Source organism: Arachis hypogaea, chromosome 3 (assembly GCF_003086295.3).
Source record: "Arachis hypogaea cultivar Tifrunner chromosome 3, arahy.Tifrunner.gnm2.J5K5, whole genome shotgun sequence".
NCBI classification, from domain to species: Eukaryota; Viridiplantae; Streptophyta; class Magnoliopsida; order Fabales; family Fabaceae; genus Arachis; species Arachis hypogaea.
This window is the reverse complement of record NC_092038.1, coordinates 84560325-84575384: the sequence shown is the minus strand read 5'-3', so window position 1 is coordinate 84575384 and position 15060 is coordinate 84560325. Positions and strand designations below refer to the sequence as shown.

The 15060-nt window shown below is 31.4% G+C and overlaps 3 protein-coding genes across 11 annotated transcripts; 1 reads left to right on the top strand and 2 right to left on the bottom strand.

Moving 5' to 3' along the window:
• Positions 1–304: 304 nt before the first annotated feature.
• Positions 305–3762, top strand: LOC112790570 (uncharacterized). Of its 2 annotated transcripts, none has more exons than XM_025833030.2 (5): positions 305–708; positions 1359–1461; positions 2137–2202; positions 2304–2501; positions 3267–3762. In XM_025833030.2, the coding sequence occupies exons 1-5, from the start codon at positions 513–515 to the stop codon at positions 3295–3297; spliced, it is 594 nt and encodes a 197-aa protein (XP_025688815.1). In that variant the 5' UTR covers positions 305–512; the 3' UTR covers positions 3298–3762. The 2 variants fall into 2 exon arrangements, with proteins under 2 accessions (XP_025688815.1, XP_025688813.1); XM_025833028.3 differs by having other exon boundaries at positions 351–708; positions 3215–3762.
• Positions 3763–4111: 349 nt separating this feature from the next.
• Positions 4112–6990, bottom strand: LOC112790569 (probable prolyl 4-hydroxylase 3). Its single transcript, XM_025833027.3, has 7 exons — positions 6563–6990; positions 6383–6467; positions 5945–6042; positions 5725–5822; positions 4980–5109; positions 4432–4619; positions 4112–4317 (listed from the first exon to the last, which is right to left on the bottom strand). The coding sequence occupies exons 1-7, from the start codon at positions 6763–6765 to the stop codon at positions 4247–4249; spliced, it is 873 nt and encodes a 290-aa protein (XP_025688812.1). The 5' UTR covers positions 6766–6990; the 3' UTR covers positions 4112–4246.
• Positions 6991–11006: 4016 nt separating this feature from the next.
• LOC112790568 (uncharacterized) lies at positions 11007–14822 on the bottom strand. Of its 8 annotated transcripts, XM_072233158.1 has the most exons (9): positions 14380–14812; positions 14074–14117; positions 13445–13504; positions 12602–12890; positions 12318–12382; positions 12122–12226; positions 11765–11991; positions 11578–11616; positions 11007–11462 (listed from the first exon to the last, which is right to left on the bottom strand). In XM_072233158.1, exons 5-9 carry the CDS (start codon positions 12346–12348, stop codon positions 11460–11462), a joined length of 405 nt encoding a protein of 134 aa, XP_072089259.1. In that variant the 5' UTR covers positions 12349–12382; positions 12602–12890; positions 13445–13504; positions 14074–14117; positions 14380–14812; the 3' UTR covers positions 11007–11459. The 8 variants fall into 8 exon arrangements, with proteins under 8 accessions (XP_072089259.1, XP_072089260.1, XP_072089257.1 ...); XM_072233159.1 differs by having other exon boundaries at positions 12122–12382; positions 14380–14814; XM_072233156.1 differs by having other exon boundaries at positions 11007–11616.
• Positions 14823–15060: the final 238 nt, after the last annotated feature.

Sequence of the window (15060 nt, the reverse complement as noted above, 5' to 3'; positions counted from 1 at the left end):
TGCATTCAACTTCACATAAAGTTAATAGATAAAAATCGTTAAATAATTTGACTAAATTTTTATCTAACGACTCTTAATTATTAATTTTAAGTAAAATTGACTGCATTTAAATTCCTCCTTTATATAAGGTAAAAAGTCAGATATAATCAGTAAAATTAATAGTTAAAAATTATTAAATAATTTAAATAATTTGACTAAATTTTTATCTAATAATTTTTAATTATTAATTTCCTAAAAAATTAACTGCACATAAATTTCTACCACAACTTCACGTATTTAGCGAGTAGTGACAAAAAAAAATGATAAATATTGTTGGTGAAGTAAGATTGCAAAAAAAAAAAAAAAAAATTGACAAGTTTTGCATCTCAACTTTCGTGGCTTGGAAATCTCTACGTGGCTAACTCGTAATCTCTTCAGTGATTAGTGATTAAAAACGATAAGGACAGCCTCACGTACTAATTTACTTAGATATATGAATTTATTAAAGTGGCCACGTATTCTTTTTGGGTAAGATGGCTTCTCGTGCTTTGAGTTTACCAACATCTCATATTCCTTGCCAGAGGTTTATTCATAATTCTAAGGTCTTGGTATGTTTTCCTTCACGTGCTATTGACGGTTCCGGAAGGAAATTTTGTTATTCAATCCATTCAATGGGTTCCTCTGCTTCTTCCCAATCCCAGCAAGCAGACAACACTTCCTTTGAATCAGGTATTTTGATTATCATATTAATACTAACATTAATTTGTATAGTAATTGGGTTCTCCTCTTGGTCTTTGTTTATTCTTAGGAGATAGCTTTTTGGTTTTTATTTAGTTTCGCTTAGCCAGTTAGTTTAGTAGAAAATTGCAGGAGTAAGTGGCGGTAGTTATTTAGATTTTGATTTGTCATTAGTGAATGGTCCTCTGTGTTTGAATTTCAACGGAGTAATTTAGTCCATTAAATTTGAATTAAGATACATCAATTGCTTTTGGTTTTGGGGGCAAAATGTGGCATAGGCTTTGTTATTGGGATTTCTTGCTCAAAAACACTGAGGAGACAATAGAGAATCAATTCACAGCTGCTCAAAGTGTCTTATTTTATATTTCTTAATTACTATTAGAATAATTAGTTAGTATTAGATTTAATAAACATATAATTAAATAAGCTCAGAACAGTTTAAAATTGTATTATTTTGTATGCATGAGGTATAATTGGATAATATTGGATGTAATAAATATGAAATTATAGATATTATATGGTACCAAATTATCGATGTTAAGTTAAATAAGATAATTTTACCTTATTGTTTTTATAGCATTACCCTTCCTACCAAGGTTTGCCAGTGTTTTATCTGACATACTCTTTATTGGGCCTTTTAGGTGCTGACACTGTTGATTATAGGGATGAAGAGTGGAAGAAGCGCCTAACAAGTGAACAATTCTACATTACCCGTCAAAAGGGGACTGAGAGAGCTTTCACTGGGTACGTTCTAACTCTATTACTAATTTGATAATAAAAGCATTTGTTACATATTTCATTCATCTTGCATATTGCATGGTTTTCGTTTTAGATGGCTCTTGAACAATCTTTTTTTTTTCTTTTTTTTTTTTCAAATTTGACTCGTCTTATTGTAACTGATATGCTTGTCATGAAACCATCTCTCTTAAAAGCTACACTAGAGACACATTATTGGTTTTATGTCTCGAAATCTAGAACCATTGGCAGGGGGCTAGAGAGTGTTGGTTTAGTCTAGTGTACATATGGATTTAATATTTATTGTCTCTTGTTCAAGGCTATGTAAGGATACAATATGCTGCATATTATATTCCAAAAATCTTCTAACCACCATGAGAGGCATTCATATTTTTGTACTGCACAATTTTGATCATGATTCATAATAAGCCTGGTATAATCCAGCAGATTGAGATTGTCAATTTCTTCACCTTCAAGTCTCCATGTATCATTGTCAATTTTCTTTGCTGTAGTTAGAATTTCTGGTTATCAATAGCAAGTATAATTTTGCATCTTACTAAAATCTAAAGAATTGCACAGTGATACACAGTTAACATAATACACAGTGCTATATATGAGGTTCTTTTTTTATTTTTTTTTTTATGCAACTGTTGTTTTAACTTTCATTATTTTGAATAATTCCAGGGAGTATTGGAATACCAAAACCGAGGGGACTTACCATTGCATATGTTGTGACACCCCTCTATTTGAGTAAGTACTTTATATGCAGTTCATCAAACTACATTTTTCTTTCACTGATCACATTCATCTTGAACTGATTTAATTCTTTTGCATTGTTTTTTTCTCTCTAGATCATCTACTAAGTTTAATAGTGGAACTGGATGGCCATCGTATTACCAGCCAATTGGGAACAATGTGAAGTCAAAATTAGATTTGTCCATTATTTTCATGCCGCGCCAGGAAGTTCTTTGTGCTGTCTGTGATGCTCATCTTGGACATGTGTTTGATGATGGTCCTCCACCCACTGGAAAGCGTTATTGTATCAACAGGTAATTAATCATCATGGATTTGGATCCTCTCATGTTGAAAATTAGCATGATCTTTGTCATGTTCACATCTTCTTCATTGATATAATTACTCTCAAAATTATAAAATGTTAAAAAAGAATCATTGTAGAATGTGGAGATCTTAATTATAGTTATTAGACCTAAGACCAGACCCGTTGGTTGAGGCATAGAGAGATTGGTAAAAGAATCACAAACCACCTAACGATTCCAAACGTGCTAGTCATTTGTTATATATTTTGTCAAATATTATGAGTTTAATTTTGATGCACTAACAAGTAAATCAATGACCATACATGTGTTAATTGTAAAAAAGTAGTTATTTTTATTGACCTAGTGTTACGTAATTAGATGTGCGTGTAAAATTCTTTTATATGGTCAATGTATCAAAATTAAATTCATATTACATATGGGGCATCTGTTTGAATCATATTATATCGTTATATATTTATTTACTAAATCCTATTTAATTAAGTGATTTATTTACTAAATCCTATTTAATTAAGTGATTTGACCTAAAACCAATTGATTGAACCAATGAGGCAACTAACCCAAAGCCTTAATTCGGTTAATCAGCAAGTCAAATTTTATCATTGTGATGTAAACAATAGAAGGTCATGTTTATTTTGAACATGAGAGGATCCAAAATCTGAATCCAATAATTACTTCAATTTGGTCAATTTTTTTTTTTTTCATAGAGAGGGCCACATTTGTCCAGAGAAGTTATGTTTGGTGTTATGTTTCTTTCAGTGCTGCCCTTAGGCTGAAACCAAGGCAGTAGGTGGTGCGTCTAATCTTAGTCAAAAGCAGATGGAGAAGCTTTTAAACATGGCGATTAGCATGTGTTGGTATAGTGGCAAACAGTTAGATGTGTCAACAGCAGATGATGGCTATGGTGAAAAACCCAAATTGTCAAATAATGGGGTTGAGTATTTTATTAATGTTGGAAGAATTTTCATTGTTCCTCAATACCAAATACATTAGTTGTGGTATAAACAGAGAGATGAAAAATTAGTATATCGATGTCACTAGACAAATTCTTTTGTAAACTGATCTATGATTACTTCCACATGCTTTTTGTATAGAGGATGGTCAGCATAAAAGAAATTTTAAAAAAATATTGTTCCACACATATTTAAATAGTATATTATCACATAAATAAAAGTATTTTGACAAAGAGAACGATTTAATTATTCATCTATTGTAGATTTAATTATTGTTATAATAAATTTGATTAATTAGAAAATTATATAAATTAATATGTATATATAAATATAAATACATATTTGTTAATTTGATGTGTTATTTTTAATAGAAAAATATTATTTGTTTTTTAAAATTCAGTCATTAAATTTAATTATATATTATTTTAGTTTTTTAATTAATTATGTCTTATTTTTAAAAATTTATTATTATTTAATTAATTTAAATATTTTTACGGAGGTCAGGTTATTCAAAAAATTAGAGAAGTTATTTATTTTTTAAAAAAAAATTAAATAAAAAATCATATTTAAAGGATATTTAGTTACACTATTTTTAATAAATATAAAGTATTTTTATAATGCAATCCTATGCAAATATGTTGAGCGAGGAAATTGTTGCACCAAATGGATGAAATTGTCGCTTATACTTTAAGATAAAAATCATTTTTGAATTCTTGTAAGAGTGCATTGGAATGATCCTTACTCTCTACAAGTATCTGCACACGAGATGGCTTAATAATATCCTTATTAGTTGAACACCCCAAGACGTAGCCACTTTGCTGAAGCCCATTTATTTCCTCTAATAACAGGGCAACTACCTGGAAGCATTAAACAAAAAAAAAAAAAACCAATTTGAAACAGATAGTAGAGTAACAAAATTGCAAATTGGGGTCAGTATGAATTACTAAATTAAATTTTGTGAAGTTTGTAACCATGTAGAGAAGAAGGATCTAGGGTGAGATCTGGCTTCATGCTCCAAAACAATATAGCATCACCCATTTTTGGCTTCACCGCGAGACCATTTTTAGCGCATTCAGACAAATCATTCTGCCATGGAACAGAACTAAAACTTACATTGGCATCAGGAAATACGGTCTCGCCACCTTCTTCAACATCTGAACTGCACAAAACACATAAAAATTAAACAATCAGTATATTTCCAAAGAAAATCCACCATAAAGCACAAGTGAGTTAAATCCGAAAGTAGTACCTGAGATTAGCGCTTATACTAAAATAGTCTTTGAATTCTCAATTGCTTAGTTACGTCCATGAAATTGGCAAAAGTGTACCACGTTAGTTCCTTAGCGTGATTCATAATGCTGATAAGGACTAACATGTACACTTTTGTCGATTTTAGAAACGTAATTGATACAATTAGAATTTAAGAAACTATTCTTGTGCACGAGACCAATTTGAAAGACTACTTTAAAGCTTAACTAACGTAAAATAGAACTATAATTGAAAAGAGACATGTGTTTACAGGTACATAAGAACTGTAGCAACACGGTGGTTTCCATCCTTAGTGTTGACCTTATCTAGGAAGTAATCAAAGTGAGGTTCATATTTTTGGCCAACTTCATAGTGAAGAACCTGAAGTCCTTCTCCATTCTCTACATATTATGAGTTATTCATTAGTAACTAAAAAACTTTTGAAGTAATTCATTCATACCAGACGATAAGTATACTATATTAGGAGGTATTTCCATTCCTGTTTAATATATTCAAATTGTATTCCATTTCCGGCTTAACCACCATATCACATATAGTGAGATCCAAGGTACAAAAATTCAAACACTAATGGGATCTACAAAAATATTAAAATGACACAAACTCATTACATTAACTTCATCATATACTGCCTCATATGACTGAGCAAGAAAGAACCCTCATATTTTATAAAGTGACCCTGAGTAAGCAAAAAGGAATCGGACACACTAAAATGATCTTAGTTTAACCGACAAAAATATTCAGGAAGCAATAGAAAATCAGTGTAAAACAATAAAAAATTATTTTATTTTTCAATCTTTAATTACTGCTAGAATAACTGAATAATATTAAATGTAATAAGTCTATAATTATAGATGTTATATTTATAAAATTATAAACATTAAATTAGATAAGATAATTTTAGGTTATTGTGTCCCTGACATTATCCTATATCAAACTTAGAAAGACAAAAGAAAGAGATAAGCAGACGCATACAGGAACTCATCATACAGTCATACCTATTGGTACGAAAGTAAGATCAGCAATCTTTTTTTCTATGCTTTGGACAATTTTGTCCAATCCTCTTCTCAGAAACGCTCCTGAGCTAGTACGATCACTGGAGGCATGGATTGTATAGAATTGCATTACCACCACTAGTCTCTCAGGAGCAAGTATCTAAACCAAAACACAGCTTACAACTATTGTTACCATAAATGAACACGCAAAATAGAGGCAAACCTGCTATCTATACTCTGTCCAGTATCACTATCAGCAACTTGTGATTTTTCCATATGTGGTTTGGCAACGTTGATCAAGTGTTCACATTCTTCTTTGGACTGATCCAAATGAGAGGCAGAATTAATTAATATTAATATTCTAATACAAAATAGATGAGCTTCACTTTCAACAGTTTACTGCTACATGAATCTAATATCGCAAAATAAGACAAGACGCTCAAGCTTGTTGAACCTTTTCAGTCACAATTCGGTATTCCATTCATGAATATAACTAATTTTCTTGAGCCTCGCCTAAAAGACATCCTTATAACACGTTTTGAAGGAAAATTCTAGATCTGAACTGAGCTGGTAACCGCCACGTTGCACCAAACAGGTGTGTACATGAAAAAAATCAGTGCCTAATCCATAACAGGTGAATTAACAGATCTGAAAAACTAACCAGGAAATTGTGGTACATGAAAGCTCTTGGCTCCCACGAAAGAATTTCGGTCCACTTTTTCTTTTGCTCTACCAAACCGTAACCTCTTTCAAAAGCAACAACAATAAAGTAGTAATGTTAAACGCATTTTCGCCTTATAACTAGAAAAATAAAAACAGAATCGTTAGCGGTGGAAGCTACCTCTCAGAAGTTCTGCGCCGCCTAACAGCACCGATATCCTTGATCGGAGAATCATTAGCGGTAATAGGAAGATTAAAAACTCCGATAGAAAGTAACACCAGAAGCACAATCGTGAAAATCAAAAGCATCGGCAAAACCAGCTTCCTCAACGAGATCCATTTCTTCAACTGCGCCTTCGGATTCGTGTATTTTGCTTTTGCCATGCTTCAAATAATGTAGAATTGAATGGTGTTTGTGAATATATACGCTTCATCATAGTTCTATGGCTACCCTTTCTTCAGGCCAAAAAGCTTAATCTGTAACACTGTTTTGCGTCTTTTGCATGAAGATAAATTCAAAATACGAAATCAGAATTTGGAAGCGTTGTTGGCGTGAGTGGTACGGTAATACATGGGAGTTGCAACCAGGGTATTTGCTATTAATTAATTATATTTTTTTTGTATAAAATTTCTATAAATATTAATACAAATTATTAGTAATTAAATACTAATAAAAATAATAATATTTATTTGTTATGTAATATTATTTATAAAAAAGTAAGAAAATATTGAATACTATAACCCTCAAAGAATAACAAGATAATTAATTGTCTTCTGTATCAAATTAAAAATATTAAAAAAAGTATATAAAACCAAAAGATTACTAACCAAAAACTAAACAAAATCACATTAATTTATATTAATTATTAATTTTAAATTTTTTAATTTTAAAATTTAAAAAATTTAAAATTAATTAAGTAAACATAATTAAAACCTATAAAAACATTTCTCTTCTCTCTCACATTAACCTACCCACTTCTAACAATCACACACAGACTTCTCTCTTTTAGCAATACTGCTCGAAGCGCCGGCGACTTCCATGCTCTTCGTGACACCCTCCACAAGCGCATATAAAGCTTAACATCTTGAAACCCTCCATCTGTTATTTTGGTTACCTTATCAGATAAAAAGGGACCTAACTTACTGCAGAAATCATCAGTGACGTTGCATCTCCAGTTCGGCACGACATTTAGAGGCTGTCCTCTGGTAATTTCTTCAATGGTAATTTCTTCAAGGATTTCACAGAATCTTTCCCCTTGATAAACACCAATGCCTTTGGTTGTTGTGTTATCTTTATAAGGGTATGGACTGCATGCCTTGGACAGGACATGTGGGGTGACAAATTTATGCGAACCGGATCAAAATATTTAGGATTTGATAGGGGGTTCACACTTCTTAACTCTCCATTGATGATCTATTTGTTAATATGAATGTCATGAATTATAAAAAAAATATTCATTTAATATGAAAAAAACATTCTAATATTTAACAAAAAAAAATCCAATTATATTTTAGTAAAAAATAATTAAAAATCTATAAAATTAAAAAAAATGAAATTCTTAAAGAAATAGAGACATTTATATTTGTAATACAAAAAAATTCGAAAAATATATAAAAGAACATTCATTTAGTATGAAAAAGAAACGTTTTGATACTTAGTAAAAGAAACATCCATACATATTAACTCGTAGAGATTTTAAATTCACCTAAAGGTATTTGGCTGATTTTTTGTTAATACCTTTTTAGTTCCTAGCATTGCTCAAAATATTAATACAATAAAAACTAAATTCAACATAGAATAAGAGTATTCACTTGTTGAGAGCATATATGAAATTTTCGGCATTTTAGTTTCTTGATAATTCTGAGGAGGCACTCTAATAATTTTTAATTAGTGTTTTGGTATATGCAGAGTGTTTCTTTGTTTATCAAACGAGGAAACAATTAAAATTAAAAGTTCCTAGGGTCAATGCCATGCTAGACTATGTTGCTTATATGTGCCACTTTTTTTTTTTTTTTTAATCCATTTATTCTTTTTTTTTCACTCGTACAACGACTTCTTAACTTGCATAAATCTAAGATTCTTTAAGAATATAATAAAATTGTGACAAGAGCTAAAGAAAATTGGTTTATATATTTTGAACGATTTTATATATCAAAATTCAATTAAACTCACTTCCTGACGCTAGAGATGAAAATGGCAGCGACTTGAAGAACATATGGTGACTTCAATATTAGCCTCTCTTTCTCCTGCTTCTTAGTGTTTATTTATTTTAACATTGTTTTGAAATATGTATATTTATCAATTGAATGAAACAAAATAATAGCATGGTAAATTAGTTAGAAACACACAAAAATTTAGTCGAATATCACAGGTGATGACACCGCAATTCTAAGACAGGTACAACCCTGCAATACTAATGGCCCAAGTGTGGTATTGTTAGAACCAATAATTAACCAGTTATCAAAGACAGAAGAGGAGTAATCCAAGCTAGTTCTAATATTGATGGTGGCAGAGAGATAAAATTTGTCCCAGAAATCAATTTTTGTGAGGTTCTATCAACAGAGTTTATTCAGCCACTGTCGAACCCATTTTTTAGTAGTTCACAAGTTCCTAGGCCTTATTTTTAAGGCGGCAACTTAAATAAAGTCGTGAAAAATGACTTCGGCTAAAGTTGCCATTCTAATTTGAACAAGTGTCTCATCATGATTTTTTTATTAACTTGGTTTGATTTTATTGAACCGTATTGAACCAAATCATTTTATTGAATTTTATTAAACCAAATTATAGGTTTAAATTAAAAAAATACTAATATATTTTTAGGATAATATTTTTACTAGTAAATTTGCTTAATATTTTTGTCCATCAATAATAAAAATAAAATAACTAAAAAGTAATTTATAATTTATATATCTAAATATAAATAAATTATAATAAAATAAATTATATTAAAAATATTAATTAATTAAACAGTTAATTTAAACTAAAAAATTAGATAATTAGTTATATTTATAATTAAATAATTTTTTACTAAGTGTTAACAATTATAATTTTATTAGTTAAAGTTAAGAATGGTGTTTCAATTGTAATTAATTGTTAAGTATAATTTTTATTTAAAATAAAGTATTATTTTATTTATTTAAAATGCACTATTGTAATTATAAGATTGATTATACATTAGAGTATCTCTAATGTTAGTACTAGTTTCAATTTCATTCTGGATTCTACAAAAATATTTGTAGATCATATATTATAAATAGTAATTTGAAATTCAAAGTGAAAATTTGTTCCTCCATTACTCAATTTTAGTTCACTTAAAATTTTAAATTTTTTTAATTATTTTATCAACATAATTATTCGAATGACAAAATTTTATTAATTCTCTATCAAAATGATATTATATCTTTAAGATGAATTTAGAATATGATTTAATCTAAAATTTTTGTTTGTACATATAAATAAATGATAATTAATTATCTGATCGAATAAAAAATTGAATATCATTTAATCAAGTTCATAATCATAACAACAAGAAAAAATGTTAATTAGTTCTTAATATCAAACTTAGATATAATTTGATGTGATCATCTAAAGTTGTATTTTACACTTTTAATTAAGTATCAATTAGTAATTTTGAAATTTTGATGGAACTTAAATTATTATTACATGTAAAGTTTAATCTAGCTAGCACTCAAATCTAAGTGTTATTTTGTTGTTGAGATCCAATATAAACCACAATTTGATGAAAAGTTCTCCTTAAACGTCTAATTAAGTGCGAGTTAGTGATTTAGATTAAATTTAGAGCATCACTTTAATTTTGATGTGACATATGCTCTTACACATGTAATTAAGTATCGATTAGTAATTTGAATTAAATATAGAATATCACTTCATATATAACTAAGTGTATGTGATTATTATGAACATAAATTAAAAGTTAATTTGTTATGGAGATAACAATCAGAACATTATTTGATGTGAATTTTGTTATTATTTCTCTAATTAACTGTGATATCAAGTTTAGAATAGTTTACTCTGACATTCAAAAATTAGTATTAATTTATGAGATTAAATTTAGAATGTGAATTCATAAGAATTTATCACTACAAGAAAATAAGTTTTCTGTCACGCTTTTAAAGCGCGCCGAAAAGTGCTAAAAAGGGTGCCGACTGTTTTTTGCCACGTTTTTTGAGCTATCGACACGCTTTTGAAAAGGTCACATCCGCAAGCGTGCCGATTGCTCTATTGCCACGCTTTTGTGGATCTATCGGCACACTTTCTTTGTTGCCACGCTTTCAACTCTTGTCACGCTTAAAAGCGTGGCTATATGTATTAACTTATCGGCACACTTAAAAAACGTACCGAAAAAAATGAAAGATATGGCTACGCTTTTGAAACGTACCAATAATCGAAGAAATATAGACCTATTGCCACGCTTTTAAAGCGTGGGTATATCCCTATCAAATTAAAAAAAAAAATCTGGCATGCTCTTTTACACATACCCTAATGCACTCTAAAAACAATAAAAAATATTGACAAAAATCTGTAAATATTATTTTAAAAAATCAATTAATGAAAATTAGTATTACATTAATAAAATTCAAACCAAATTAGCTATATCAATCTCTTATAACCAAAGTACTTATAAAATATATTGGGATAAAAAATATCAATACATATAAAACTTATTAAAAGTTATTAACTTATTCTATCTCTTTATCATTTTTTGTGTAGAAAATAAAAAAATTAAAAAATAAATATCAATAATCCAAACATAATATTGTTGAATTTCGCGGTTTATAGGAAAAAATTCACAATCCTCAGCAAGAAAGACTCAAATCACAAATGCTCAGTACAAAGGGCCTTGACGAGTTTAACATAGTCAGGTTGGTCACAATCCTCGGCAAGAACAATGAGCTGAGCAGTGCACTTCTCGATCACCTTGGCACCCTCATAAAGGCCTCGTGCAAGACCACCATAAGCAAGTGACTTCCTAAGTGTTAGCTGTAAGGCAGTCATGATATCCATTGGCTCGCCGATGGCAGGAGCTACTTGCTCAGTTGCCACAACAGGACCTTCTTCACTGTAGATTAAGAGTATGATAAAAAAAGGGTATCAACTAACTACCATAGTTCCACAAGTGTTGTTGACTTTGCACGTAATCCATACTTCTTACACCGGTTGTTTAGAGATTTTACCAGTTCATCAAGGTCTGATTGGATACAATCAGCATGAGTCTGAAAATTGTAGATGACTTGATTAGATATGATTAGAATTTCTCAGGATGGATATAAATGCTTGATAACGTCAAACCTACCAGATATGCCCAAACAAATGTAAATTATCGTATAATATTAAGCACAGAAACAAAAAGCGGATGGCTACCTTCTTATCAACTTCTGAGGCTTCTTGAAACTTCGAATTAATTGAATTTTGCTCATCAGATCTCAACTGATTAAGGACGTGCTTCTCCAACACTGGAACGTGGGACTTTTGCTGTTTTTGAAGTCCTTCATCAGATAGAAAAACAGAAGCTGGCCTTGGTGGCCGGCCTGTAGTTGGGTTCACTCGTTGAGCACCAGGGTCACTCATCTCTTCCTCTTGTTGAAAACCTTCCAAAAATAGAGGGTATAGAGAAAAATAATAGTTTAAATATCTTCCATATATACAAATGATTGCGTGCGTGTGTGAGAGTAAGAGAAAAAGGGGGAAGGGGAGAACCAGTAATTCTCGGACACCAACCTGATGGATTTCCCCAAGTTACAGAACTGTACTGAGTGGCAGGTAGGCCAGAAGGTAGTAAAGCAAGGAGAATGTTACTTGGAAATACTCCTAGAAGAGCACGTCCTTCGGTGTGTTGTTCCATTAGGTACAGTGCAATACAAAACTCCATGAGAGAAAGCATGCTATCATTATTTTGATAAGATAAGTCCCATACCTGCTTTAAAACCTCTAGAAAATATAATCATATGTAGAACTCATGATCAGGGAATACGCTAGCCACTGAAAAATTATAAACATGGAACATGTGAAAAATAGGATGATAAAATAGGCATTGCCTAAAAGAAATCCATAAACAAAAAGGACAAAAATAAAAAACAAATGCTATCAAAAGCAAATCAATCATTCTTAAGCTGACAGCCATGAAATGGAGAAGAAAACATAAAGAAAGCATTTAAAGTCTCCTGTCGAAGCAAGAACAGAAGTATAAGAAAAATATACCCCATGGTAATCTCCAGCTAAGGAACAAGTTCCGGGCTTGTTCCCCAGTGATTTTCCTATCCCTATCTGTATCTACTGCAACAAATACTTTTGTATACTTTTGAATATCAGTTGAAGTCATCCTTGGCCATGGAGATTGAGGCTGACTAGAAGCAGAATCCTACAACCTCACTGGATGTCCAGGTGGATTTGGCATATTATGTGTTTGGACCAAGGCATGCTTATTCTGTTTCCCCACTGGATAGACCGTTGGAAGCTGTGCACCAACAGGCTGGGATGCAATTGGGCTCTGCAAAGATTCAGACCGCAATCAACAATCAACACAAACCAGCACCAGAATTTTGTGCTCAAATGAATTCACAGATTGCGCCATACACTATTGGGGTGTGTATGGTTTGGATAAAATTTTTTTGAAGAAATCCAAAGACAATCCAAATTGAAACCAATTATATGGTTCTAAATCCAAACCATACCTGGTTTTATAGACGAAACTGGTTTCAATCAGTTTGAAAAAATAAACATGTTTAAAACTGGTTCTGAATTTTCAAATTGGTTTTTGTTGTCAACCAGTTTTAAATCCAGTTTTTGCTGCAAATCTGGTTTTGACTGAAAATCCAATAATAAATCTGGTTTTTAAATCTTTTTTCTAATTGCAAATCCAATTTTCGTTACAATCTTATATTCTATTTTTAAAACCAATTAACAACCAATCTATAGGGAACTATATGTCTAAATGTTCGTTACAACATCAAAAATTAAATCTAAAAAACAAAGATTAATCTATATAACCTTTAGTCTTCATCAAGATGAATGAAAAAGTAATAACGATAGTATAATACTCACTAATCAAGCTCAGAAGTAAGAACTGAATGTTGTATAAATCTGGTTCACAAATCTCAGTACCTAACACAGTGCAGTAGTGCAAGATTCATGGTCATTCATGTATTAGGAGGAAATGTCAAAGCATGAACTCAAAATCTTAGTACTTAGAGGCAGCTCTTACATCTTCTAAAATACATCATTTTACTCCCAAAAGAGACTGCCAGAATGCCAAAAAATTCCACTCCCACAACTAATACAAAGGAGTTACCAGGCAAAAGAATAACTTGGAAAACAATTTTAAGAACCAATATTCAAGAGCATAACTTTCTCAAAACATAATTCATTTGATGGTTTGGTCAATGAGTAACTACCATTTTGGCTTTCAAAAATTCAAGTTTTGACAAAATGACCCTGCTAAAAAAAGGGAAAAATGACATTTTGGCTCCCAAAGATGATTTCAGTTTGACAAAATAAGCTATTTTCTTCATAAGTGGCAAATAGCTCGTGTTCAGTTCATCGTGTTCAATTTTCAAGTCAATTAGATTGCAAGCAGTATGAAAAGCATAATATGAACAACAGCACGACATTAAGAACCATACGAGAAAGAAAATTGAATAAATAAGGCATGAGATAAATAAAATGGAACATACCCAGAGATCCTTGTTGATAAGAAAAAAGAGCAATCTCTTCTTCACTGTACAGGGAAACAAAACAACAATAATATACCGAAAAATCAGATCTTGTGCTACGAAACTTTACAGCAAATATTTTCGTAATTTCCGCAGAATAAACATTGACAGTACAAACATATGATAGTACCAGCTACTCATTAAGGACTTGACAAGAAAATCATCGCATTAGAAAAAGCTACGGTACAATGAGACAATATATTTGAAGAAATAAACGATGAAATAATAGAACGCGAACGAATTGGCAAAAGGAGAGGGAAGGAATACCTGGAAGACGATGAATAGGTGCCGAACGAGTTTCCAGTGAGCGACAGAATAAAACGCAAAATAAGAATAGATCTAGGTTGGTATGTTGTGTAATCGGAGGGAGTGTGAGAGAGTAGAGGAGGAGAAGAACCCGAGTTGGTGCTTAGGGTTCAAAGGCGGCGATGGAACAGACTAAGACAGCGACGATGGAACGGACTAAGATGGCTTAGGGCTTTCTGGGTCTGGGTCACGAGGAGGAGATGATGAAGATGAACATGACGGTAGCCAAGCTTGACGGAAGTGTTGGAGGCGCGATGAAGCTCTGGTATTAGGGTTGGAGGCACGATGAAGAAGCTCTGGGTTAGGGTTGGAGGTACACAATGAAAAGGCTATGGATGAAGTAGTGTATTTATTTGATGAAAAACGTTAAGTGCGGGTATGCGTTTAGGTTTACCTAGTGAAGTGCTTTTGCTTTCCAAAGTTAGATACCCTTTTGGCACGCTTTAAAAATGTAACGGTACCCTAATTCTATTGGCACGCTTTAAAAAGCGTTCCTGTTGCTCTCTATGGTTATGCTTTTAAAGTGTCGCATAAAAAAGAACGTGGCCAACTTTTTAATCAGTGGCCACCTTCGTAAAAGCATCCCAATTCCCCTTATTGCCACGCTTTTCAAGCGTGGCAGTAAAAAAAGCATGGCCAAAT